Genomic DNA, 26,003 nt, shown 5'->3' with positions numbered 1-26,003 from the left:
CAGACAGACAGAAGTAACAATTTGATATCCATTAGGTCCCCAAGATGTTAGATGAGACATGCATTTAAATGAGCTACCTTGGGTTATACAACATTTTTATATTTTCATCATTCCTTTTTTTTAAGCCACAGATTAAAAATAGTCCAAAGACATTACCATCACAGCCTAAAGCAAAGTTTTGGTAGCGCAGTTGACAATTTATTCATGTTTGTCAACTTTGCAAAGAGGAACATCAACTTAGTGATGAGGGGTTTGAGTTTCTTTATTTGTTATTCCAGTCCAGATAATTCACATCTTTTTTTTGTTCCCCCCTCATCTGCAGGATGTCCAAATAAGGCAAGAGGCAAAAATGGTTCATTCTTGTAGCAGTCGAGTTTAAACCAGCCGTAAAGGACTACAAAATACATAAATATAATAAAATAATTATTTACATCCAACAAGCTTTGCACTCAAAAGCAAATATGTACAAATGAACCATTGGCTTTAAAGGCAGAAACTCTGTACCTTGTCAGTGCAACACAAGCAAACCCCCACCCCCCCAAACATCGTTCTCCATTTAACGTATTATCAATTTAACATAATAATAATAATGAGAACATACATTTGTTTTTTTCTTTGATATGTAAACCAACAAGACTTTATGAAGAAAAGCAACAATCAGTCAGTGATTTGCAACATTATAGTGAAAGTAGGGCTGGGCGATATGGCTTAAAACCAAAATCTCAGTTTTATCAAACCAAATCGGATTAATCGATTTTTTCCCCCTCTCCTTTTCATTTCACGAAAAGAGTCATTATTTTTAAAAACGTGATTTTATTTCAAGCATTTTGTGTGGGAGTTGACCTGAATTCAAAGTGCAACTAAAACATGCTTGTAAAACAATATGGCGGCCCTGTCATTGTAAACAATGAAAATATAAGTAGTGGTTTTACACAATGAACTCAGAACAGGCTTCACTTCACTTGTGTAACTTCAAACTAACTTAGAAAAAAAGTTAATGAGTAAATTAAAGTGCCTCGTCTTATTGTAAAAAAGAAAGTTTCCTCTTTACAATATTTTGAGAATATATTTACCAAAACATATATTCAGCATTGCACGCTGTTGTCTTCAGGGAAGCCCAGTGAGTGCATTTGCAAATTAAAATCCTGATTTTCCAAAAATTAAATCTTAATAAACTGTAAGTTCAAATTAATCGATTAGATCGATTTATCGCCCAGCCCTAAGTGATAGTTTTGAATATTATTGAATGAGCATTGAGTTCTGCATGTCCTAAAAAACAGCTGAGGTATTCAACACGAAAACAGTGGAAATGTGTGCGTTACATGAACAGAATCGACACGTCTGTATAATTGAAATAAATAAAGAAGTAACAAACGAAAACCCAGCTTAGACACTTTTAAACTATACATTTTAAAAATATGGTTCTAAGAAACAACCTTCCTACATTTATTTACCCTCATTATTTTAGTGTGTTACATATATTTGTAAATGGCACCCTGGCAATATAAAATGTCTTTTTTTTTTTAGGCAAAACAAGATGAAATTGTGATGAGAAAACTTTTATATATAAGCACGTGGAGCTTTTTTGTAAGATTTCAAACTCCGAGCAACAACAACGAGGAGTCAGTGACACAACTTGTAAAACAACATAAAAGGTAAATATTTGGCATACCAAACATGCTGAAAGGAGGGTGGGTTATTATTCAGGGTACTTTTAGGAGCAGCAGCATGCAGTCTGGGTGTTTTTCACAAAAAAACGAGAGCCTTAAAAGAGACGAGTGCTTATTAACATTAACTGTGTGCAGCGCTCCGACACAAGTCTGCAGCGTTTACAGCCAGTCTTTGCTAAGGCTCTTAAAGTAAAGTCAATATTTTCTCATAAAATCCATCAAAAATGTTGTGGAACACTCAAAGTGTCAGTGAGAAGATTAGAGCTAAAAAGAAACGCTAAGCTTCCTTTTCTTTACCTTTTTCCACAGGGGGGAAAGAAAAAGCTAAAGTTGAGCGAGACTCCTTAGAGAACTCGTGACACTAATTATCAAGGAAGACGACGTGCTGCTGGAAGAGAGAGAAGTAATTGGATCGACCCAACAGAGACTTCTGGAGAACACAATGTAGGCCTTCAAGAGAGGAGTCACAGAAAGGTTCATAGTGGAGAAAAAAATAATAATAAACAGGCCTCTTGTTGATGATGTGCTTCAGTAAAGAGGCGTCTGACTCCTGCTTCGCGCAACAACGAAAAAAGCTGCCATAAAACCTCCGTCCCCGTCCGCGATGGAACCAGGTAAGGAGTCGGGGAACAGTACGATCAAATATAGCTTCCAAATACTAACTCAGCTTACTCTGATTCAGGTGCAAAGGGCTTCCAGAGTCCGCCGCAACTCTGAATATCACCGCAGAAGACTGAGGGTCCCCGAGAACGCCGAGCGGAGCCCCTCTGGAGCTGAACACGTTTTTCACAGTGGAGTTAGAGTGAGAGACAGAGTCAGTAACTTCAGAGGTATCCAACAGTTCAGTGTGCTCGTGCATGCATATAGGGCTATAGGCTGGATAGGAGTGCTTTACAGATGAGGAAATTATTTTAAAAGCTTCCATGAGTTTTTTTTTTTAACTGCAGAAACTCTGATTTTGTGACAAGAGCACGTATGAGTTGGAATAAGGAGGGGGAAAAAAAATGCTCTACCACTCCATCAGTGACAGTAAGCACTTAAATCATACAAATTACAGTGAATCCAGTATATTTTTTTTACTTTATACTTATTGCTCAGTCCGTTTTGTCCTTCTCTTTACCGTCCACTCTCTGCAGATGGTTCGCTGGCTCAAACCCCTCCTCTGTGACCAAACCCTCTCCGTTCTCAGAGTGAAAGTCCACGTCGGTGCCTCCGGGCTTAGCCTTGCGCGCGTCCATGTAGCCGACGATGAACTCCGAGTTCTGGTAGAGGAGCATGCCGGACAGGGTGAGCACGGCTCCGGCGCAGCTGAGCGCGGACAGCTCGCTGCCGAACAGCAGCTGGGACAGCAGCAGGTTGCCCACCACGTTCAGGTTGCCCAGGATGTGCAGGGTGACGGCCGAGGTGAGCGTGATGACGCAGCAGCTGGCCAGGTTGTACATGACGGAGCCCAGGCAGCTGAGCAGGATGAAGAGCCACAGGCGGCGGTCGTAGTGCAGCGGCGACTCCAGCAGGGCCCAGTTCTCCAGGGCCAGAGCGGCCACGGCCAGGATGCAGAAGCTGGGAATGGACATCAGGTAGAGCAGGAACACGGAGTTGATCTTCTCCTCCTGAAGTAAAATGCCTGAGAGGAGAGAGAAATGGAAGAAAACACCGTTTGTTACCCAAGTATTAAATAGCCAGACACCCACTATAATGACGAAAGTATCCGGTCGTCTGACTTCAAGGGTTTAATGTGATGTTAAGACGCCCTTTGCACCTCTAACAACTTTAATAGAAGCGCTCATAAACCTTGTGAAAAGCATTGAAGGTTTTGACCATTGCTCTGAAAGTGCATTTCTGAGGTCAGACACTAATGTGGGACGAGGCGTCCAAGCTCACAGTTTCCTCTCCAATTCATCCCAAAAATGGTGGTGAAGATTCTCCAGGTCATCCAGGTCATGGTCATTCCAAAAAAAGTAAAAAAAACAAACAAAGCAACTGGACTTGTTTTCCGTAGTTGAAGACATTTCGCTTCCTCTCCAGGAAGCTTTCTCAATTCAAAAAGTCTGGAGTAATGTGGAGTACCAAGCTTTATACTACTGCCAAACAAAGGCCTTGTAATGACTTAGATAACATGCAAATTCAACAGAAACAGGTCCACCCCTTAGTAATGGGCGGTCATCCTAAAAATGTTTGATCAGGTTAAAGTCCAGACTCTGTGCAGGACTGTCGAGCTCCTTCACACTAAACTGGCTCATCGGTGTCTTTATGGACTTTTCATTCTTTTCCACAAAGTCCAAAATATCTTGTTATGGGGAAAGGTTAAGAGGCATGTCTGAATCAGCTAACCTGACTCCGCCAGATGGATTTGCTCCGCATATCCATCTGGAAACCTTCCGTTGAAGTAATTTTGGGAAGGGGCGAAAATACTGGTTAGCCGATTGGCCTATGTTGGTGATCGACGGGCCAAATAAACCAATCAGATCAACGAAGCATATGACGTACTAACAGCGACGACGAAAACACAACCACAAGCTCTGAAACCAGTCGGGAGAAGAGCAAAAACATCTTTTCCTCTGAGAAAAGTCTCCAGAGCAGTGTTTTGCTCTTCTTTCAGTGAAGAAATACTCTGTAATTCCGATAAAACTTGCTCGATAGCCACGCTAACGCTAGTTTGATCGGCTGAAGCCGCCATGTTCTTTAGACTGAACTGTCGCGCTTCTCGTTGCGTCACACCTCAACCCGCCTCAAAGCCAACGCTGATTGGACGTTCGTTTGGTGAACGGTTCCAAATTTTCTTTAACGGAGAGTAGCCAGACTGATCTGCGAGTGAAACCTTGAAAGCTTGTGAGATCAGGATGGTCTCACAAGGCTATGAATCAGCCACCTTTCAGTGAACTTAGTGACACAAGGCTTTGATCCAGCTGCTTGACCTATGTAACAAAGTTGGCCGGTCTTTACTTACTGACTCTGCTGAAAGTTGGCCATTTCTTAGCACTACGACCTTCAGCATCCACCTCCCTCATTCTTTTTTATGCGGTGGGACACACGGGTGTAGTAATGACAATTCAGCGTGTTTTGTAGTAAACAATGCCAATTTGTTTTTACCTATTGTGTCTTCCAAGCCTAGTCCTCAAAGCACACTCTCTGTTATACGTAAGACATATGCCCGCTCCAACATCACACAAATAGTGACATTTATTGAATATTAGCACATCTGTGGCACGCTGACACATTCTATTTTCTAGTGCATTCTGAGAGAAAATATAATTGATAGAACAGAAGGATACCAGAACTGGCAGTAGATAACAATGGCCTACGTGTTGGCTGATGTTGGAGAAATGTGAATGTAATCATTTTATTTTCATTAAGTTACAGGCATTTGGCCTGTTTCAAGAGCTGGCTTGCAGGAATGTTCTATTGTTTTAACGTCAAACAGGAAGAACAAATGATTCTCCCAGATAAGGAATGTCTGTGTGTGTTAAACCTACACCCCTCTTTGTGTGCCGACCCCCATGTTGTAAACTCCTGACCCCTCCTGTCCCTTTTTTGAAGTTGATAATAAAGGCAGGGAGAAAGAGGCGGCTCAGCACAGATGAGCCAAGACTGTCAGGGAGCGCTGTTCTTCATTTGGCTCTTCTGTCCTCTTCTACAGAAAAGTCTAAACTTGTATTTGTGTGGTTTTCTTTGTAGGACAATATATGATTATTTATCATAACTATTGCGGCGTATCAATTTAAAAACTTATCCAAACGCCGCGGCCGGCTGAGACAAGGGGTGTAGGCTACTGACGACGCGTCACGCTGAACCATTACACACGTTGATGTCGTTTTATTTTTCCATCTCACGATCATAACACAAAACTTTTACTTACATTTATGAGCCGTGCATGGATACATCAAACCGTGCGTTGATGACGGTTAACAGAAAGTTTCTCCCCAAGCTCACCCAGCCGCCGTAATCCAGGTCGCTGTTGAACTCAGGTGAGCAAACAAACTAATACAGATGACACCACACCCACGGTGCCACCCACAGATACCAGTGACGTCACATGCGGGTGCCCATACACCCATAGAGAGGATATTATTGTCAGAAGAGCACAAGATATACAGCAAAACAAAGTATGGCTCCTACATTTCCGGCCCCAAATTATTTCATGATAATAATTCACCACCACCATCACCTTGTAGGAGACACCAATGCACATTCAAAGTGAACACACAAGTTCATCAAAGTCCAATTTATAGTCTTAGATCCAAGCAGTCTAATAAAGTCAGACCAGTCCATTCAAAAGCTCAAAGTTCATGCCCAAATAATCCACAGGTCTTCACTGCTCTTCTGCTTCCTGCAGAAGACAGACTTTGGTTATTGGCCTGCCCAAACAACTTGTTTTAGTTTTAATCCGTACACTCCGAACTAGTCCATTTTTGTCTGGAACAGTGTCCACAATTCTTCCTGTAGTCCAAGTATTGCGCGGTGCCATATCATCCACTAGCACCACTAGATCTCCAGGAACGAAGTTTCTCCGTGCAGTATTCCATTTCTGGCGCTCCTGAAGCTCAGGAAGATACTCCTTCACCCAGCGCTTCCAGAACAGATCCGCCATATACTGCACTTGTTTCCACCGACGACGAGCGTACAGATCCTCCTTCTCAAACACTCCAGGTGGCAACAACGGCTGTGTCTTGAGAAGAAGTAGATGGTTAGGTGTTAATGCTTCCAGATCTTGAAGATCTGTTGATGCTTTTGTTATTGGACGGCTGTTAACAATAGATTCAGCCTCACAAAACACAGTCACCAAGCCTTCTTCGTCCAAGGTCTGAGTCTTTAAAATAGAGTTGAGCACCTTACGAACTGAACGGATCAACCTTTCCCAAGCACCTCCATGGTGTGATGCTGCTGGAGGGTTGAAAACCCATTTCACATTTTTTTGTAGCAGCACGTCATTTATGAGTTTGTGGTTCAGCTTTTCAATGGCCTTCCTTAATTCTCGTTCAGCGCCCACAAAGTTAGTACCGTTATCTGAACGGATTTCCAGGACTTGACCACGACGTGCAATAAATCTTCTGAGACCATTAATAAATGAGTCTGTGTCCAAAGATGATAACACTTCAAGGTGTATGGCTCGTATCGCCAGGCAGGTAAAAATGAGCCCATACCTCTTGACCACAGCTCTTCCACGCTTGACCTCAAATGGTCCAAAGCAGTCCAAACCAACTCTACTAAAAGGAGGCTCATCAGGAGTAATTCTGTTATGAGGAAGATCGGCCATTTTTTGATGTCCAGGAGCAGCAGACAAACGACGGCAGATGACACACTTGGCCAGAATTCTTCTTATGGCAACACAGGCGCCAGGAATCCAATACTTCTGACGCAGATGAGACAGCATGTAGTTTCGTCCACCATGTCCTGTTACTTCATGTACATGATGGAGAATCAAATTAGAGATGTACAGATCTTTTGCCAGTATAACTGGATGCTTAGCTTCAACTGGCATAGAAGCTCTACTAAGCCGCCCCCCCGACCCTAATAAGACCACCATCCAGGAACGGACTTAGCTTGAAAAGGTGACTCGTCCTTCTCACACCCTGCCCTTTCTCCAAGTTGGCCAGTTCCTCTGGAAACCTTGTTCTTTGGCAAAAACGAATTATAGCTGATTCGGCCACAACCATGTCTTCCATGGACAGAAAACATTTTGGCAATTGAGCTTTAACATTTTTCATCTGAGCCTGTACTTCTTTCTCCAGCTGCTCGGCATTCAGGTCAGATTGAAGAAAAGTTTCTCTCAGCAGCTTTCGATGTTGTACCAGAGACACCAGCATGGTCTTAAACTTGAGAAACCAACCCACAGCCCTTTTGAGACGAAGCCAGGAGGAAAAGTAACCAATGAGCTTCTCCATTGGACTGACCTGCTCAACTTGAACAGTATTTACAAACTCAGTCCGAACCTCTGGGTCTCCAACAAGAGAACTTTCCAAGATCTCAGGGTTTTCGGGCCACCTGATTTCAGGCTCGCATAGAAAATCAGGACCGCAGAGCCACACACCAGTCTTCAGAAAGGACTGAACTTTAACACCTCTGGAGGCAAGATCCGCAGGGTTGTTAGATGTATTCACGTATCTCCACTGAGAGATGTCAGACAGCTTTAGTATTTCAGACACTCTGTTTGCAACAAATATCTTGAATCTTGATGTTTCATTTTTTATGTATTTCAAAACAGATGTGCTGTCTGTCCAAAAAACTGACTCCTGAAGGTCCATTTGCAATTCCTGTCTCCACAACTTGTCCATCCTACTAGCCACGACTGCAGCAGTAAGCTCCATACGGGGAATGGTGATAGGTTTTAAAGGAGCGACACGTGCCTTCCCCATCACAAATGAACTGTGAAGATGTCCTTTGTTGTCTTGGAGTAGTAGGTAAGTCACAGTTCCAAATCCCTCCTCACTTGCATCTGCAAAGTGGTGGAGCCGAGCAGAAACAAGGTCACCAAAGTCAACAGGTTTTAAGCACCTACTGACTTTGAAATTCTCAAGGTGATGAAGGTCCTCCAGCCAGGACATCCATTCTCTGGTAACAGAGCAAGGCAAAGGGTCATCCCATCCCAGACGCTTCCGACAAAGGCCTTGGAGGAATATCTTGGCAGACAAAACAACGGGTGCCAGAAAACCAAGTGGGTCATAGACCGAGCTGATCACAGACAATATTCCTCTTCTTGTGATTGGTCGGTTTTTGAGGATGATTTTAAACTTGAATGAGTCAGACTGTACACACCACTGCACACCAAGGGCACGCTCAACAGGCAAGGCATCACTGTCCAGATCCAGATCTTTCACTTCTTTGGCTCGCTCCTCCTGAGGGATAGTAGCAAGGACTGTGCGTCGGTTACTGATCCATTTTGTGAGTTTAAAACCCACCTTTAGCACACAACATGATGAGCTCTCCACACAAAGACACAGCTTCCTCTTCAGAGCAAACAGACACTAAACAGTCATCAACATAAAAATGGTGTAAGACTGTGTTAATAGCCAAAGGACTGAAATGCTCACGATTGTCCTCAGCACACTTCCTCAGAGCGAAACAGGCACAACTAGGGGAGGAAGTAGCGCCAAATAGATGTGCCACCATTCTGAACTCCACCAGCTCCTGACTACAATCTCCTCCTGGCCACCACAAGAACCTCAACAAATCACAGTCCTCAGCTGGCACTCTGACCTGATGAAACATGGCCTCAACATCTGCCATGAGCACCACAGGTTCTTTACGGAATCTTGTGAGGACTCCTACAAGCAAACTTGTGAGGTCTGGTCCTTGCAGAAGTTGTGAGTTCAGTGATGTCCCCTGAAATGTGGCACCACAGTCAAAAACTACCCGCAGCTTCTTCTTTTTTGGGTGATATACCCCATGGTGCGGTATATACCACACCCTCCCATCACAACGGGCCAGCTGCTCAGTTGGAACTCTCTCTGCATAGCCATTAGCCAGCATTTCAGACATGAATGTGGTGTAGTTTGTACAAAAAGACGGATCTTTATTCAAACGTCTTTTGAGACTCAATGCACGCTGTATTGCAACTGTCCTATTGTTTGGCATTTTAAAATGTCTTTGCTTTACTGGCAGACCAATACTGTAATGACCATCAATGAGCTTGGCCGACTCTAAAACAGACTTCATGAAGCGCTGATCCTCCCTTGATAGCCCAGATTGTTCTTCATGCAGGGTCTCAGGGAAATCAACCTTCAGCTGCTTCTCCCAAAGCTCATCAAGCCTGGCCACAGAGATCCGATTCACTCTAATGTCAGGAAGCACATACTGGTCACTGATCTGGTAGTCTCCTCTGAGCGGGCCATTCACTGTCCAACCCAAGATGGTCCTGATTGCATAAGGACCTCCATTCACTGAACGAACCACCTCCCATGGCTCTAGAACTTGAGGTACATTGGTCCCAATCAGAAGGTCCACATCCGCATTGATCTCTGGGATTTTTATATCACTAAGGTGTGGCCATCTTATGAGATCTTTTGAGTGTGGTATGTTCCCTTGATGTACAGGCATGCTTCTCTGTGTAAACATCTCAGGCAAACTACAAAAGTTGTCTGAATTCAGCCCAGCAACTTCTAAACCAGACAACATGTAGCTGTCCACAACCTTTTCTTGACCCATAGTCCTGAGGAGTATTCCCAGCTTCCGTCCTGTCAGATTCAGCCGGTTCATAAGTCGTTCTGTACAAAATGAGGCAGTACTCCCCGGATCCAAGAATGCATATGTGACCACAGTCTCGTTTCCCCTTTTGGACTTCACCTGTACAGGTAGGATAGAGAGCGTACAGTCCGGTCTACCGGCCCCAGTCAAGCCACTAGACTGCACAGACATCAGAGCACCTTCTCTAGCCACTTCCAAGTCATTATTAGCCTGTATTGCGCTCATTTGTTTTGCTTTGGAGTGGACATGCAGCAATGTGGGGTGCTTAAGGTTGCATACTCTACACAATAAACGTTTTCTGCAATATTTACTCATGTGCCCAATGCACAGACATCCAAAGCACATCTTGTTTTCCTTCAAAAAAGACATCTTCTCATCTTGAGTCCTTTTATCCAAGAGAAGGCAAACATCCAAATCATGTCCAGCTCCACAAAACGGACACACCTTATGTGAGCTACCTTTTTTGTTTCCAGGCTCCACTTTCTTCTTGGCAGGTGCTACATTAGTGGCAAAACTGCTGCCTCTGGCTCTTGAGCTAGTCTGAGACTTGACAATTTTTGCATCTCTTTTTCCTGTAACAGGTGCATCTTGTATGTTTCCAAATAAAGGGTCACTTGCAATCTTGACTTGCTTTTCCAAAAACTCAACAATGTCAGGAAATGTGGCTCTACGATGGAATTTCTCCTGAATATCACAGGCCACACTTCGCCACCGATCCCGCAGCTTATAAGGCAACTTCTTCACTATGGTTTGCATATTTGTAGGCACATTCAAGTCACTTGCAGTAGTTCCCATAGCGTTATAACATTCACGCAGCAATAGACTATAAGCCTGTAAAGCTTTGATGTCTTCAGCTTTAACCATTGGCCATAAAAGCACCTTGTCCATATAAGCAGAAGCTATTTTGAATGGGTCACCAAAATGCTCAAGAAGTAGTGACTTTGCCTTAATGTATCCATTTGAAGGTGGCAGATGTTGACAGCTGCGAACTAAATCTCTGGGCTGACCTCTAGTATATTGTTCGAGGTAATACAGACAGTCCTTATGACTTTGTGTTCTTCCTTCAATGTTGTGCTCGAATCCCTGTATAAAGGTCTGGTACTGCAGTGGGTCTCCATCAAATATCTGCAGGTCTTGCTTAGGTAAAAGGAAAAGTGACTGTTGTTCAACCAATAACGATGTTATTTGATTTTGCTTCTCTAAAACAGTGAGGAAACGCTGATCAGGGTTATTCTGTCTTACAGGTAAAGTTGGGTCAAACTGGGGGTGAGTTTCTGATGGATGTAAAGCACCTCCAGGTATTACATGCGGATCAGCTCCGGTCACAGCAGCAGGCAGGCCAGCAGCAACAGGCAGCGTGGAGAGAGTTGGCTCACCAACCCCAGTCAGAACAGCCGGCATACGATCAGCAGTGGACCTATTGGGCACTGCAGTCACAACAGTGGTCAGAGTAGGGAGACCAGTCATATTAGCAGGCAGCATAGGCAGAGTGGGCATCTCCATTTTGTGTGTCTTTGGCCTCACAGCATCATAACCTAAAGGCAAAACACCATCTACAGCCTCCAAAGCCGATGACTGTGTGGTGAACTTAGATACAAATGCTGCAGCATCAACATTTAGCTGTGTTCTTTTACTTTCTTTTAAATAGGCATTCATGCCATCTGATTTGGCAGACATGTGAGACACATGAGATCCCTCTAAAGCCTTTAACACACTCACTTTAGCCATAGAAGCTGCCAGGTCCATGTCTAAATCCAGCTCCTCCTTCTTTCTTCTTAACAGCTCCTGCTGTTCCTCCATTTTTCTCCTCAGCTGTTCCTGCTGTTCCTCCATTTTTCTCCTCAGCTGTTCCTGCTGTTCCTCCAGAGCATGCTTCTCCTTCAGCAGCTTCTGACGAGCCATAAGAGCAGCTGCTTCAGCCTCAGCTCTCAGCCTGGCTGATGATGCAGAGGACAACGTTTTACTCACCACCGTGCTGCGTTTCTTCGATCTTTCGGACACGTTAGAAACACTGTCACATGGCCTGATGTCATCTTCAACTGCATTATCAATGTTATCTTTGGAAACAGCAGGCCCCAAACATGCTACGACAGCGCCCTCTTGCACATCAAATAGCCATTTATTAGTTTTTTCCACAAAAGCGGTTTTATGTTCTTCAATACTGTAAAACCAAGCATTTTGTTTTTCTTGTTCTTCAGGAGGGAGCATGGCAATCAGAACAGCATGCATATGTATTGCCTCTTCAAACATACTTGAAATTTTTTCAACATATGACTTTACTTTTTCTACGCTGTCAGCACTTTTCATTAGGTCTTTAATTTCTTTTATTACACCTTTGATATCTCTTACTTTTCTTTGCCGTTCTTCTTGAAGCTTCTCCACTTTAAGTTCAAAAGCCTTGGGTGTAAGTTTTATTTGTCTTTTCTCTCTCGTTTCATTTCCAACATTTGATCTGGTATCCATAGACTCCATTTTTTTATTCGCCAAAACAATCCAAAAATCACAAACCACAAAGATTTCTGCTTGTAACACTCACACAGCGGCTTAATTTATGGCTTAGGTTCTACGTAAACAAGGTGCAACGCGTTGTCAATCATTCCCTCTAACTATCCAGCGGGGCTTAACTAAACTCAACCCTAGTCTTCTGTGTATACTAGCGGTGGGTATTTATGTGCCTATTTACCGATAGTCTTGAACCAGACTGACCGTCTTAGAACCAGAACTACGGCGGCACTCCCAAGCGCAATGCTTAACCCGCTTGACACACGAAACAAACCACTACAAAAAGTGCCAAACAAACAAAACCAGTACATCACCTTATGTGAATGTACCGCTGAACCTAGCAGGGAATATAATCACGCAGAACACAACAGATCCAATCCAAAATGATGCAGTCTATCTTTTCACCGTAGGAAAGTGTGATAACAGAACGAGCAGCAGCAACAGGTTTGTGAATAAATGGGCGTCTAATCCAGCGTGCGCTCACGTCTATCATTTACAACTTTATGAAAGCAACCAAAAAACGCCCAGCGTTGTAATGACAATACGCTTAAATCTGCGCTTCAACAAAGTTTCTGTTAACAAAATATTGCGGCGTATCAATTTAAAAACTTATCCAAACGCCGCGGCCGGCTGAGACAAGGGGTGTAGGCTACTGACGACGCGTCACGCTGAACCATTACACACGTTGATGTCGTTTTATTTTTCCATCTCACGATCATAACACAAAACTTTTACTTACATTTATGAGCCGTGCATGGATACATCAAACCGTGCGTTGATGACGGTTAACAGAAAGTTTCTCCCCAAGCTCACCCAGCCGCCGTAATCCAGGTCGCTGTTGAACTCAGGTGAGCAAACAAACTAATACAGATGACACCACACCCACGGTGCCACCCACAGATACCAGTGACGTCACATGCGGGTGCCCATACACCCATAGAGAGGATATTATTGTCAGAAGAGCACAAGATATACAGCAAAACAAAGTATGGCTCCTACAATAACCCTATTAGCTGACACAGTAACCAACCATTTAAACCAGAAGTGTTAAAGCAGAGAAACATCTAAAACACAAAGACAATGTGTATCGTGAGGATCAGGAGAAACTGATCTATGATTTAAAGCAAGAGATCTGCAACCTTTACAATCCAAAGAGCCGTTTTTACCCTCAGTCTGCCTAAACATATCCTGTAGAGCTACTAATGTCACAGGACCTTTTGAAAAAAAGCCAACTTATTTTTTTAAAATATCTAATATAGGAAATTTGTTGTCATTATTGAAGATCCACAATTTTATTTTTATTTTTAGGTTAAAAAAATGACAACTTTTGCGATAAGATGACAGATACATTTTCTTCTATTGGATTTTGATGTTGGTCAAAAATTTGATTAAAAAAACTGCACAGTTTCCAGCCTAATGACAAGAGATTTTTTTTGTGTCTTTCTGTCGCGGAGATTCAATGTAACCATTAAAATGAAAACTGTTAAAACCTATATTTGTTTTTATATCTATATATATATAAAAAAAAAATCAACTGGTACCTTATAATTTTTAGCCAAAGCTATAGAGAGCCATTGTGGAAGCTCCACAGGGTTACATACGGCTCCAGAGTCACAGGATGCGGACGTTAGCAGAGGGCGAAAACCCAAATAATGTACTAAAAGATTAGTAAAATAATATGATCGAAGATAAGAGTCGGAATCCAGCGTTGTCGTGCCAACAAAGCCTTAGTAATTTAAAAAACTTACATAACCAAACATAGCAGAGAGTTAAAGTCCTGCATCATCATCATAATAATAATAATACATTTTGGGTGAACATGTTTATGTGCCAGAATGTTCCAGTAAAAGTTAAGCACACAGATGTCTGACCTCATACCTTTTAAGATAAATATACTGTTCATGAAAATACAACGGCCTATAAAAGGAACCAATTCTTGCTCATGTCTGCTACAGATCTACTCTTATAATAATACAGTATGTCCACCTGCACTTTACAGTGTTAAAACAGATCTGTGTTTGGAACATTTCCATCTAGTTGCATTTTCTGCATTATCTAAAATATTAGATTCATCTGAAACATTCAATTTGTATGTTAGTTATTTGACTTTTTTAAATATGTATATGTCAGTAGCTCACTCTGGTTGCATACAAGTTTTTATGAAAGATTATCACGTCCTGCTGGCGTATAAGTTGACATTCTGGTGTTTTATGTTTTGTTTTTGTTAGTAAATAAAGCCTTTTGTGGCAATTTACAATTTTAACGGAAGTACGTACTGCGCATGCGCAGCAGGGGTTAAAACAAGGGAGTGGCTAACAGCTATAAGCAAGGGAAGTTGTAGCAGTGAGATAATCTAAATTTTATTATTTGTTTTAGAGTTTATATATAATCAATATTTTTATACCAGAAACTTTGAGGAATCTCACCATAGCATTAAATACTGGTCAAACTGTTTAATGCATAGACTTGTTTGTTGGTTGCACTTTGCAGTTTATGTTCAACAAGGATGGATGTCCAACTCAACAAACTATTCTCTTGAATAATAACAATAAAGAACAGCTCAATGTCTTGTTTTAAATAGTCCTTGTTTACAAACATCTTTATCTACATGTCATTTTTGTTGCTTGTAGTTAATACAGAGAAAAGTCAAAATTAAATCACAATCACAATTATGGTGAAATATATCTCAATTTTGATTTTTGGCAAAACTGTAAAGCCATACTTTGGACCACACCCGTTCACACTGAGCCTGGTACTTCTGGAGGTTTTCCTCCCTGTTAAAGGGGAGTTTTCCTCTCCACTGTTGCTGCATACATGCTCAGTATGAGGGATTGCTGCAAAGATATCAACAATGCAGACGACTGGGCCTACATGCTCTTTGTGAATGCTGCAAGTCAATGACTCGATGCAATCCGCTGGGTTTTCTTGGATAGAAAACTTTTTCAACATTCTGTCTGTATGACTTGATTGAATCGACTTTGTAAAGTGTCTTGAGATGACGTGTTGTGAACTGGCGCTAAACAAGTAAAATTTAATTGAAATTGAGACAGATGTATAAGAGATAAGAGTTGTTGATAACATGCATTTATCTTGTAGTCAGTAATTGTGGGTTTTGTTTTGGTTTTGGGTTCATAGATTAAAACCCTTGGCTTCCTGTTTCATTTTCATTTCCTAAACTGGAAAAGCAAGCTCTATCCAGCAACTCCATGCTTTACATCACCTAATCTGCAGCATGTATAATGGCAAGGCGTTGTTAAGGTGACATTAATAACTCCTTGCTGTGTTTTCATAGTCAAATGAGGAGGAACAGACAGCTGAGTCATCTTCAAACAGTGATAACAGGCAGGTTGATAGCAGGAATAAAGTTCCTCTTTGGAGGCGGTTTCATACCTCCTGGCGCTGTTTGCCAGTGTGTGTTAGTATTTCTCTCCATCTCTTCATTTGGAAAATGTTTCTGTAGAAAGATCTTTTTAACATATTTGTCTCTCATCTGCACTACAAAAAGGGTACTGAAAGCAAGTAAAAGTTTCATGAAATGAGTGTATTTTTCCTTGATTTGAGCAGCTAAATAAGGCTATTTGCCAATGGAATGAGTATTTTTACCCCTTAAATATAATAATTAGATATCCTGCACTCGAAATAAGATGATGGAGATGGATTATTCTTATTTTAAGTGCAAAAATCTTATTCCATTGGCAAATAGTCTTATTTAGCTGCTCAAAACAATGAAAAATACACTAATTTTAAGAAAATTTTACTTACTTTTAGTTCTCTTTTGCAGTGTGTAGGTTTTTACAGGTGTGCCGCTGACAAAATGAAGCGGACTTTGCAGATCGCTGACAAGCTACAGCCAGAGGGATCTCATTGAAAGCTTGCCTTTACCTCACAAACTGCTAACGTGTCATCGGAAATTAGTTTGATGGTTAAACAAAAAGACAGATTTGACCTGAAGTGGGACAGAGAAACAGAATACACCAGGGGGGAAGCGCTACAGCCGGTGGGAAGATGAAAATAGCCACTTGAAAACTGAGACTACGTCTTGGAACATTTGATTTGCAGGGCCCGTGTTTATATTCACTGATCCAAAACACGAGGGCGGTACTTCCTAGCATCCTCACTTTGCCTCACCTAATGAAGAAAACAAGCAGATTTCTGCAGTCTTGTGTCGCCGGTATAATAACCTTTTCCACGCCAGCATTACAATGCACAGAAGGCTACATGTTTCAGTAACTTCAATTTAAAAACTTTTTAGATCATTATTTCAATTTACCAAAAAACGTTAATTCAAATTGCTTTTTACAAAACACAACAAATATTTCCATCCACCGTATAAAAAGACTGAACCATTTCTTCCACTATCTGGGATTAAATCACACTGACCCCTTTCCTGTTTTATATCAGAATGCAATTTTTTTTTGCACACTAAAAACTAGAATACCAACAGATTATTTCCAGTGATTGTTCAAATGTAGACTTTTGCATAGTTCGATTACTATGCCTTTAAACAATTTGGAAAAGCCCAGATGATTTTGTATTTGCTTTGTACGTAAGCTTCTTACAGACCGTGAGAATACCTAGCAAACATGCTGTCCATGAATGAACATGTCCTATTCCCCAAAAATGTGAATGTTTTAGAATGAAACATGTGAATACACCTCAAAAAAAAGAAAAGAAAAAAAAAAAGACCTTCAGACGATGGTTGGTGAAGCTGGAAACAGTGTTTTATCCTTTGCATTGAACAAAGTTCTTAACTAACATGGGGGGAAAGGCCAATTGGAGAACCCATTACTCCAAGATCAACATAAGAAGCCAGATTACAGTTTGCATATGCGCTCTGGGACAAAGGACTTAATCTTTGGAGACATTTACTGAAGTTTGTGTCTGCAGTGACCATTGTTACAGTTGGGTGAAAAAGGGGGAAGCTTGCAAAGCTGAGACTGTGAAGTACGGGGGTAGACGCATCATGCTGTGGGATAGACTGGTTCACTTTACAGAATAGATGGGATAACATGGAAAGAAAATTATGTATAAATATTGAAGCAGCATCTCAAATAGTTATCCTAACTGACCTAAAACAGGAAAAGTTTAGTTTGATTCAACATTAGAAAGAGGGTTAAAGAAGTTGCCTCTTTTTTTATTTGCGAATACATATTTAACATCTGTTATAATTTAAACAAGCTTCACTTTAGTAACCAATGTCTTGATTTCAAATCCCCGAATAGCCAACAATAGGCCGGCTGCAGGAGGAGAATCTTTTCACTGGTTTGAGGAAAGCAGGCGATGAATTTACTATCTGTGCTTTTCTCAAACAGACATCTGATTTATGACACACTGCAGCCACGGATGCTTTCAATACACTTAAAAAACACAGAAAAGGGTAATGGAAAAGGCATAACAGATGGAAGTATTTAAGGCTTTTAATGAGATGTGTGAGGTCCTGAAAGACTGATTTAGCAGTCCATTCATCCTAGAAACCAAAAAATCTGGCTTTGTGTTACATAACAAAACCCCAAGCCTCCGTACAAGTTTTTAAACGCATGCCTTCTTTAACAAGGTCCACGTTATGGAGTGTAATGACATTAGAGAGGATTAAGTGACTGCAGACAAACACTCATCTGTGGCGCAATAAGGGCCCAGAAAGCAGCAGCTGATGCAAACAAACGATTGAGTAGGAGCTGAGAACATTAGATAAGTAGGAATAAACATCAGAACAAGAGCTGGTCCACATGTCATCAGTGTACTTTTCATACAAAAAGTTCAGTTTGTCCTCACGACTTTTGTATGGATAAAAACCGTCTCCTGAACAATCCTCCCACCCCCTTTTGGAAAACTCTTGAATGCAGTTTGTCGAGTCGAGTCAGAAAAACACGAAAAACAAAGAATTCAGCCGGTGACTCAGATTCCAGGAGGTTAACGCCGTACGAGATGTTGGCCATTTTCGGCTCACAAACTACTGGAAACATGAGATCAGACTCACACAGCCGCGCAGCAATGTTTTTATTATGTTCCCTAAGAAACCAGGGGGACATGCTGCGGTACCGTTTTACCTAAATGTGAGGGTGTGTCTGGACTGTGGAGTGAATCATCAGCTTGTAAAAAAATTCCACAACCGCAGACGAATGCGGTCTCCAGAGGAAAACTCTTGAAATGCTCCCTGAAGACATTGGCAAGTCAAAGAACTAGGGGTCACAAACCTGATGAGATCTAAATACCGTCAACTGTCTGATGGGGTAATAACTAACACATAAACTCTGCACAACATTCGTCTATTTGCACATTTCGCATCATTGCATCTCCATCTGGCATTACAAACGCTGCCGAACTCTTGGTTTTTAAATTCTGTACATACAAATGTTTTTTCTTTTTTAAATATTCCCCTGTACACTGTGACTTTCTCATGCATTGTTTACATTTCAATTGTTTTACTTTTAAATCAGTGCTGCACCTTATACTGTATTTTAAATCTACGGTAAATTGCAAGCTGTATTCTTGCACAAATGCCTTTGCACAATCAATTTCTGCACATACTGATGGTTTTAAAAAATACTCACCTGTACACTGTGACTTCTCCTGCATTGTCTATATTTAAATTGTTTACTTTTAATTCACTGCTGCACCTCATACTGCAAATTCAATTCTTGCTGCAGTTTTACAAGCTGTATGCAACAAAATTTCGTTCTGTACGCACTGTGCATAGAAAACGACTAATAAAGTTGTCTAAGTCTAAATCTAAACTGGAATAAAAAGAAGCGTAGGCAGGGGTACTCACTCTGCTGAATGGACTTGACACCCCTCAACATGGTCGCCGCTAACACGAAGAAGCAGCCGGTCTGATCGAACTGCACTTCGCCCATGATGCTGAAGGACGCTCCCAGGCAGATGGGCATCATGGCCGTGTATTTGAGGATGTGGTGCTGCTTGCCCAGAATCAGGGAGGAGATGGCCAGGGTAAAGAGCGGGGTGGTGGTGTAGATCATTTGTGCAAACGACAGCTGGACATAGGTCAGACCGATGTTTCCGAAGGCGATGCTGGCACAGAAAGTCAGACTCAACAGGAACACTTTACACTTTGCGCCCGGGGTCAGATCCCGCTCGGCGGCGCCTCTGTGTCGAATCAGCCGCAGTTTGATCAGCCCGTAGTCCACCACTATGGCCGTCAGCATGTGCAGCGCCGACAGCAGCAGGGGGTACCTGAAGTTGTAGACGGCAAAGATCCATTTGTTGAGGCTGGAGATGGTGGTGCCGGTCACCAGCCAAACGATGACGGCTGAGAGCAGATGGAGCATCTCTGCAGGTGGCCTCCGCCGGCTTCTGTCTCGCAGAGTCGCCTCGCATTTTGAGGAGCCATCGGCGCTGATCATGTTCGGAGCATGGTCCTCTCTGTAAGGCAAGCACATGTTGAGCTCGTTCTTCTCATCTCCAAAAAAAAGAGAGACTTTTCAAACAGGAGATCCTGAAAACAAAATCCCCTCTCAGACGAAGCTGTTTTTTTTTTTTTTCCCCCAAGGTGGTTAACCGGTCTTTGTTGTCTGTTAGAGGCGTTCTTTCAAGCATCGCCTGAGAACACGTGTTCCTGTTTTGCATGACAGCCGGGTTGTGTAACTCAGCCTGTGTTTGTAAGATGACATATGCTTCAGTGGGAAAACAGTGAGGGGGAAGGAGGAGGAGACAGAACTGTTTGGGGAGGGCTGGAAAACCGGTACGGACTATGGCAAGCCGGTTTGTCATATAAAGAGTGAGCCAGTCAAGATCACAACAGATATTCATAATTCACTTTTTCAAATTGAAAAGAACGTTTCAGCAGATCAAATTTGACATTCGATACAAACGTCAACATCTTTGATCTAATTAATACAAGGACAGAATTGTGTATTTCATATAAGTTTCTTTATGCTCTGGATATCTTGAAGTACAGATTTGTGAAACAATATTTGCCCTTTTACAGGCTTTGTCCGTTTTTGCTTTTAATTTTAGTCAAAAGATATAGCTTCAATTCAATTCAATTTTATTTATATAGGGCCAATTCATGAAGCATGTCATCTCAAGGCACTTTACAAAGTCAAATTCAATCAGATTATACAGATCGGTCAAAATTTTCCTATATAAAAGGGAACCAGTTGATTGCATCAAAATCCCAACAAGCAACATTCACTCTTCCTGGAGAAGCGTAGAGCTACAGGGAGAGTCGTCTGCATTGTCCATGGCTTTGCAGCAATCCCTCATACTGAGCAAGCATGAAGCGACAGTGGAAATAAAAACTCCCCTTTAACAGGAAGGAAAAACCTCCAGCAGAACCAGCAGAGCTTCAGTAAATACAAAACACAGCTCCCAAATGATTTAATGTGCAAATGGGGAAAAAAGGTAAACCAACTTGGCCCTATGTGGAAAAAGTAACTGCCTCTTAAATCTATTTACTGGTTGTGCCACCCTTGGTGGAAACAGGCATCAATTTTTAGCGATAACTGGCAATGAGTCTTTCATGAGGAGGATATTTAGCTGACTTTGCTTTAGTTCTGCCACACTGGGTGACTTTTGAGCACGAATGGGCAGCTTAAGGTCATGCCACAATCATGGGCTTGGATGATATCCCAAATAAGTTTAAAACAAAAAGGCATGACAAGGTCCAATTGCTTTTGAAACCAAAGAGCAATAATTATCACATCGCTGCCGCTAAAATAATATCGATTATTACTGGTACAACAATGCTGACAATGAGATTTATAGTGAGCTGTTTCAAATACTCATGACAATTCGTTTTGGGGGAGTGGGAGTCTAGCAGTGTCCTGGAGGTTTTGGGTTCAACTTCCAGAGACTGCCACGCTGAGTCCCTGAGCAAGACTCGTAGCCCCAGAAGGCTCCTCGGGGCCTGCATTCCACCTGTGGGAGAGGTAATCGCCTCATGCCTAATCAGGAAACAGTATCAGTGGTATTTAAGCATGGACTTTGACTAAGCCCTTAGAAATATTCACTTTGTATTTTTAGAGCCATTCAAACGGGGGCTAAATGGTGTCATAGTCCTGCTGCATAACCCAGATAGATGACCTTGAGGTCATGAACTGATGGCCGGATATTCTCCTTCTGGATTGTTTTGTAGAGTGCAGGGTGACTGATCTGAACTCCTGATAGTCAGACAGGTCCTGACGGCGCAGCTGCAGCCAAATACACCAACACCACCATGTTTGGCTGTCAGAACTGTGTTTTTTTTCTGAAGTGTTTTTGTTACTTTTACAACAGATGTGACTCTTCCGGAGATTTTCACTTCTGTCGGTTCAGTCAGTTCACAGAACATTTTAATCTCAGGGATCGAGAAATTTAGCTTTTTGTGAACGTAAGATGGGTCATTATTTTCTTTTAGATCAGCAGCAGCATGAAGAACATTGAACTTAATTGAGGCAAAAGGGACCAGCAGCGCTTTAGATGTTGGGTTGAGTTATTTGAAGACCTCTTAGATAACTGATAACCTTTTGGAATACTTTTCTTAGGCAGGCCATTCCTGGGAAGGTCCACCACTTTTACCTTGTCTTTATTTAAAAGTTTATTTCTTTTTATTTATCTGGGACAGTGAGTGGAAAAGATTAAACTCAAGTAGCAAAGACATACAGTACCAGATTATAGCTTTTTCCAGTTTATTCCCATCTGCAGCTGCAATAGCAGGTAAAAAGAAAAATTAAGAGGAAATACAATATATGGAAATAAAAAAAAGATTAAGAAAAGATAAGAATATGTTTTATCCGTTTGATGATATTGGCTCTCACTGTGATTCGTTGAAGATCTATGTAGAAGCCATAGAAATGGCTTTCATTTCAATTCAATTCAATTAAATTTTATTTATACAGCCCCAATTCACAACAAGTCACCTCAATGCACTTTACAAGGTCAAATTTAATCAAATCATCCAGACAGATCGGTCAAAATGTTTCCTATCTAAAGAAACCCAACAGATTACATCGAGTCTTGACAAGCAGCATTCACTCCTCATGAAAGAACATAGAGACTCAGGGACAGTCGTCTGCATTGTCCGTGGCTTTGCAGCAATCCCTCATACTGAGCATGCATGAAGCGACAGTGGAGAGGAAAACTCCCCTTTAACAGGGAGGAAAACCTCCAGCAGAACCAGAACCAGGCTCAGTGTGAACAGTCATCTGCCTCGACCGACTGGGGGTTAGAGAAGACAGAGCAGAGACAAAAAAGCACAGAAGCACACATTGATCCAGGAATCCTTTCTATGTTAGATGGTAATGGCAGATGATCTGCCTCCCCTGGATGATGTCACAGCTAACAGAACGCCAGACCAGGTGTACCTTCTATGATGATAAAAAGACAGAACAAAAAGTTAAAAGTTGAAATAACAACAAACAATGCAAACAGTAGGAGAACTCAGCAGAGTGAGAAAAAATGACCCTGATGTCCTCCAGCAGCCTAAGCCTATAGCAACATAACTACAGAGATAGCTCAGGATAACCTAAGCCACTCTAAAGTTTTAGGCCTAGTCTTAAAAGTAGACAAACCAAAACTGGGAGTTAGTTCCACAAGAGAGGAGCCTGATAACTAAAAGACCTGCAAAGTGCTCTGTTAGGAACATACGGAGTAATCAGATCTACTTTATGTTGTGAACTTCTATTTTAGTTCGTTTTTTTTTTTATTCTGGTGACCTTAAAAATTGGTTAACTGTAATTAATTTATAAGTTTTGGGAATAATTATATTTTTGACAGAGGGGAAAATTAGTCTGGATAGCCATTTTTTGTCTTTCAGGAAATGATATCCTTATTTGAAATCTGTATTTTAATTTACTCCTGTAATATCTACTACCAGGAAGGGAACTATTACTGATATTTTATCCAAAACTATCCATTTTATGCAGTTTTAGTTGAAGCAGCTACGTTTTTGGGGTTTATTGGGACCTTGTTCGTTCAGCTATCTTTAATTAAAATTTTGTGCAATAAGGTTGATGTGACTAGAGGGAGCATAGTTACTAACATTTAAAAAGAAGGGGTTTAAGGGGACGTCAGAGCTTTGATTATATCTGACATTGACCTGCCATATCTGCACAAAAGGGAGACTCGGCGGATTGGTTATTGTCTTGTCATGCAGTTATGGAGTCACAGACACGAAACGGAGTGTGTATGATGCACTAAAAATAGGAGTGCTGTAAGCATTAAGCAACACATTCGACATTTCATGAATGAGCTGTTTTAGAAAACGCAACTTTCCTCATGCTAATCAAGTTGAAATTACAGCTAGCAGTACAATTTTTTTTTGTTTACCCAGGCGTTAGCTTTAAACAGCAACTTACCTCAGTGTCTGTTTCTCTTTCGCTCAGTCAGATGATGCAGAGGAGCTCACTCGGTGCTCCTGTCGCTGCAGCTAAAGTTATGCCTTCGTTCAAGCCTCCGTGGGACGACGGCTTCCAGTCACAACCATTGGGGGGGAAATACCCGGGGCTACTTGGTCGCAGAGGGGGTTGACAGGCTAGCTGGCAGGACTGTGGTGGCTGGGTTCAGGCAGCTCTCCTCAGAACTGAGCTGTAACTTGACAGGTCTCGCGCTAGCGTCGGCACGTCAACCCTCCTGCCCCTGCGCTAGCTAACGGCAGGTTGTTCGTTCGTTTCAAAACATTAGCCGTTTCTCCTGCCTCACTTCCCGCGATGTTAGCGCCCTCAAATCTCGCGTGAATACAAAAACATGTTCATCAACATATTTGTTGCAGAAACAGAGGGTCTATGTTTTGTAGATGCCGTCTTGCTTCCCCGGGTTGGTTGATTTCGTACGACCAGCACATTTTGTCCTAATCTACTCTCATTCTATTTTGAAGCATATATAAGCATATGAAAGCATATAAAAAGCATATAAAAACATGTTAAACCTTCATAAAAATTTATAAAAACAGATCAAAGTACATTCCACAGTTTCTACCGTGCTCCTGCAGCGACCTCCGCATCTCCAAATCCCCGTCGTTCGGACACAGTGCTATAAGCCAACAGACGGGAAGGGAGACGCAATTCACCTTCATTTAAAGGGCAAAGCTTCCCATTTTATTTAAACATTTAACATGAGCACAGGCTACGTACCAGGATACCAAGAGCTAGAAACTCAAATTAGTGTGAACGACTAAGCAACGTTACTTGACAAGTGATCAAAGTTGCTATTAAATTAATCTATTTACTAAATTTTCAAAATAAATAACGAGCCTAACCCCAGAATCCACAAAACTAACATTTTCATCCTATTTATCTCAATATATTTAAAAGCTGCAATGCAGAGTGGAATATTTACAAATATCAAAGTGCAATGTAGAGAAAAGGTAAAACCTTGTATTGTGCTGAAAATCTCTGCGATCTGTATGAACTTTTGTATTTACACACAAGGGGCAGAATAAGTATTGAATCATCCGTTTCCTTACCAGATATTGGTAACACCTCATCCAGTCCACTCATGGAAATAAATATAACCATTGATGCCAATAAATAACATGAAAAAATAGAATTAAACAGGAGTGTTGAGCATGCTTGTCAATGTCAAATTGTCAATGTCAATGTCAATGTCAAATTTATTTATATAGCACTTTAAAAACAGGTGTAAAACTGCACCAAAGTGCTTTACAATAAAGACAACAACAACAATTAACAAAACAGAATGGTAAACACTGCTTCAAATAAAAGCCAAAGAATAAAAATAAGTTTTAAGAAGCGATTTAAAATGATCCAGGCTGTGGGCAGATTTAATTTGAAGAGGTAAATTGTTCCACAGAACTGGAGCAACAACAGAAAAAGCCGATCTCCTTTCCTCTTAAGTCAAGTCCGAGGATCTGTCAGTAGTAGTTGATTATTTGAACGTAGACTTCTCGACACAGACTGGAATTTTAAAAGGTCTCTAAGATAAGAAGGAGCTAATTGGAGGTGCTGCTTATTGAAATGTATTTAATAATTTGTACAAAAGCCTATTGTACAAAGTATTGTTGTTAGTGATGACAGGTTCAAGGCGCCTCCAGTATGAAGAACCTGGTTGTGTGCCTTACTCCGGTATTATTTTGGTAAAATGTTGGTGAAGATTCACTGTCATCAAGGTCATGATGGATCCAAAAATGGTTAGAAAATAAAACAACTGGACTTCTATTCTGAAGCTGAAGACGCTTCGCTAGACCTGCAGGTGAGGTCTCATTGGAGCTTGGATTCACATGCAAATTCACCTGGAACTCTGGCCGGTTCCAGGTGAATTTGCATGTGAATCCAAGCTCTAAAAAGCCCTCGCCTGCAGGTCTATAAAGCTTGGAACGGCACACTGCTCCAAACATTTTGAAGAAACCAGGAAGAAAGCTTCCTGGTTGGGAAGCGAAACGTCTTCAGCTTCAGAATAGAAGTCCAGTTGTTTTATTTTCTAACCTTTTTTGGGTTATTTTTGTCAATTTTTTACACAGTCTTTAAATCCTGAAAACGTTGTGGGGCCCTTCTATGAACGTTCATTGCATTAAGTTACTGTATGAATCAGGTCAGGTGATGGTTTGGCACTTCTAGCAGCTTTATGTTCTCCCTCTAAAACAAACAAAATACTTTCCTTGGCCATGTCTGGAATCATTCTCTTGCTGATACGTCCACCCTGCTTTCATGTTCATCATCCTACTAGATGTCAGCAGATTGTCAACAAGACAGTCTC

General features: G+C 41.6%; 1 protein-coding gene across 3 annotated transcripts; it reads right to left on the bottom strand.

The window, feature by feature from the left end:
- Positions 1 to 1,026: 1,026 nt before the first annotated feature.
- On the bottom strand, positions 1,027 to 24,013 carry slc35e4 (solute carrier family 35 member E4). Of its 3 annotated transcripts, XM_021323511.2 has the most exons (4): positions 23,648 to 24,013; positions 19,545 to 19,733; positions 19,123 to 19,382; positions 1,027 to 3,294 (listed from the first exon to the last, which is right to left on the bottom strand). In XM_021323511.2, the coding sequence occupies exons 2-4, from the start codon at positions 19,712 to 19,714 to the stop codon at positions 2,765 to 2,767; spliced, it is 960 nt and encodes a 319-aa protein (XP_021179186.1). In that variant the 5' UTR covers positions 19,715 to 19,733; positions 23,648 to 24,013; the 3' UTR covers positions 1,027 to 2,764. The 3 variants fall into 3 exon arrangements, with proteins under 3 accessions (XP_021179186.1, XP_012731890.1, XP_012731889.1); XM_012876436.3 differs by having other exon boundaries at positions 19,123 to 19,733; positions 23,648 to 24,012; XM_012876435.3 differs by lacking the exon at positions 23,648 to 24,013 and having other exon boundaries at positions 19,123 to 19,964.
- Positions 24,014 to 26,003: the final 1,990 nt, after the last annotated feature.

The sequence above is a fragment of the Fundulus heteroclitus genome, unplaced genomic scaffold (assembly GCF_011125445.2).
Source record: "Fundulus heteroclitus isolate FHET01 unplaced genomic scaffold, MU-UCD_Fhet_4.1 scaffold_70, whole genome shotgun sequence".
NCBI lineage: Eukaryota > Metazoa > Chordata > Actinopteri > Cyprinodontiformes > Fundulidae > Fundulus > Fundulus heteroclitus.
The sequence above is the reverse complement of the archived record's forward strand: the minus strand, read 5'-3'. Positions and strand labels throughout refer to the sequence as shown.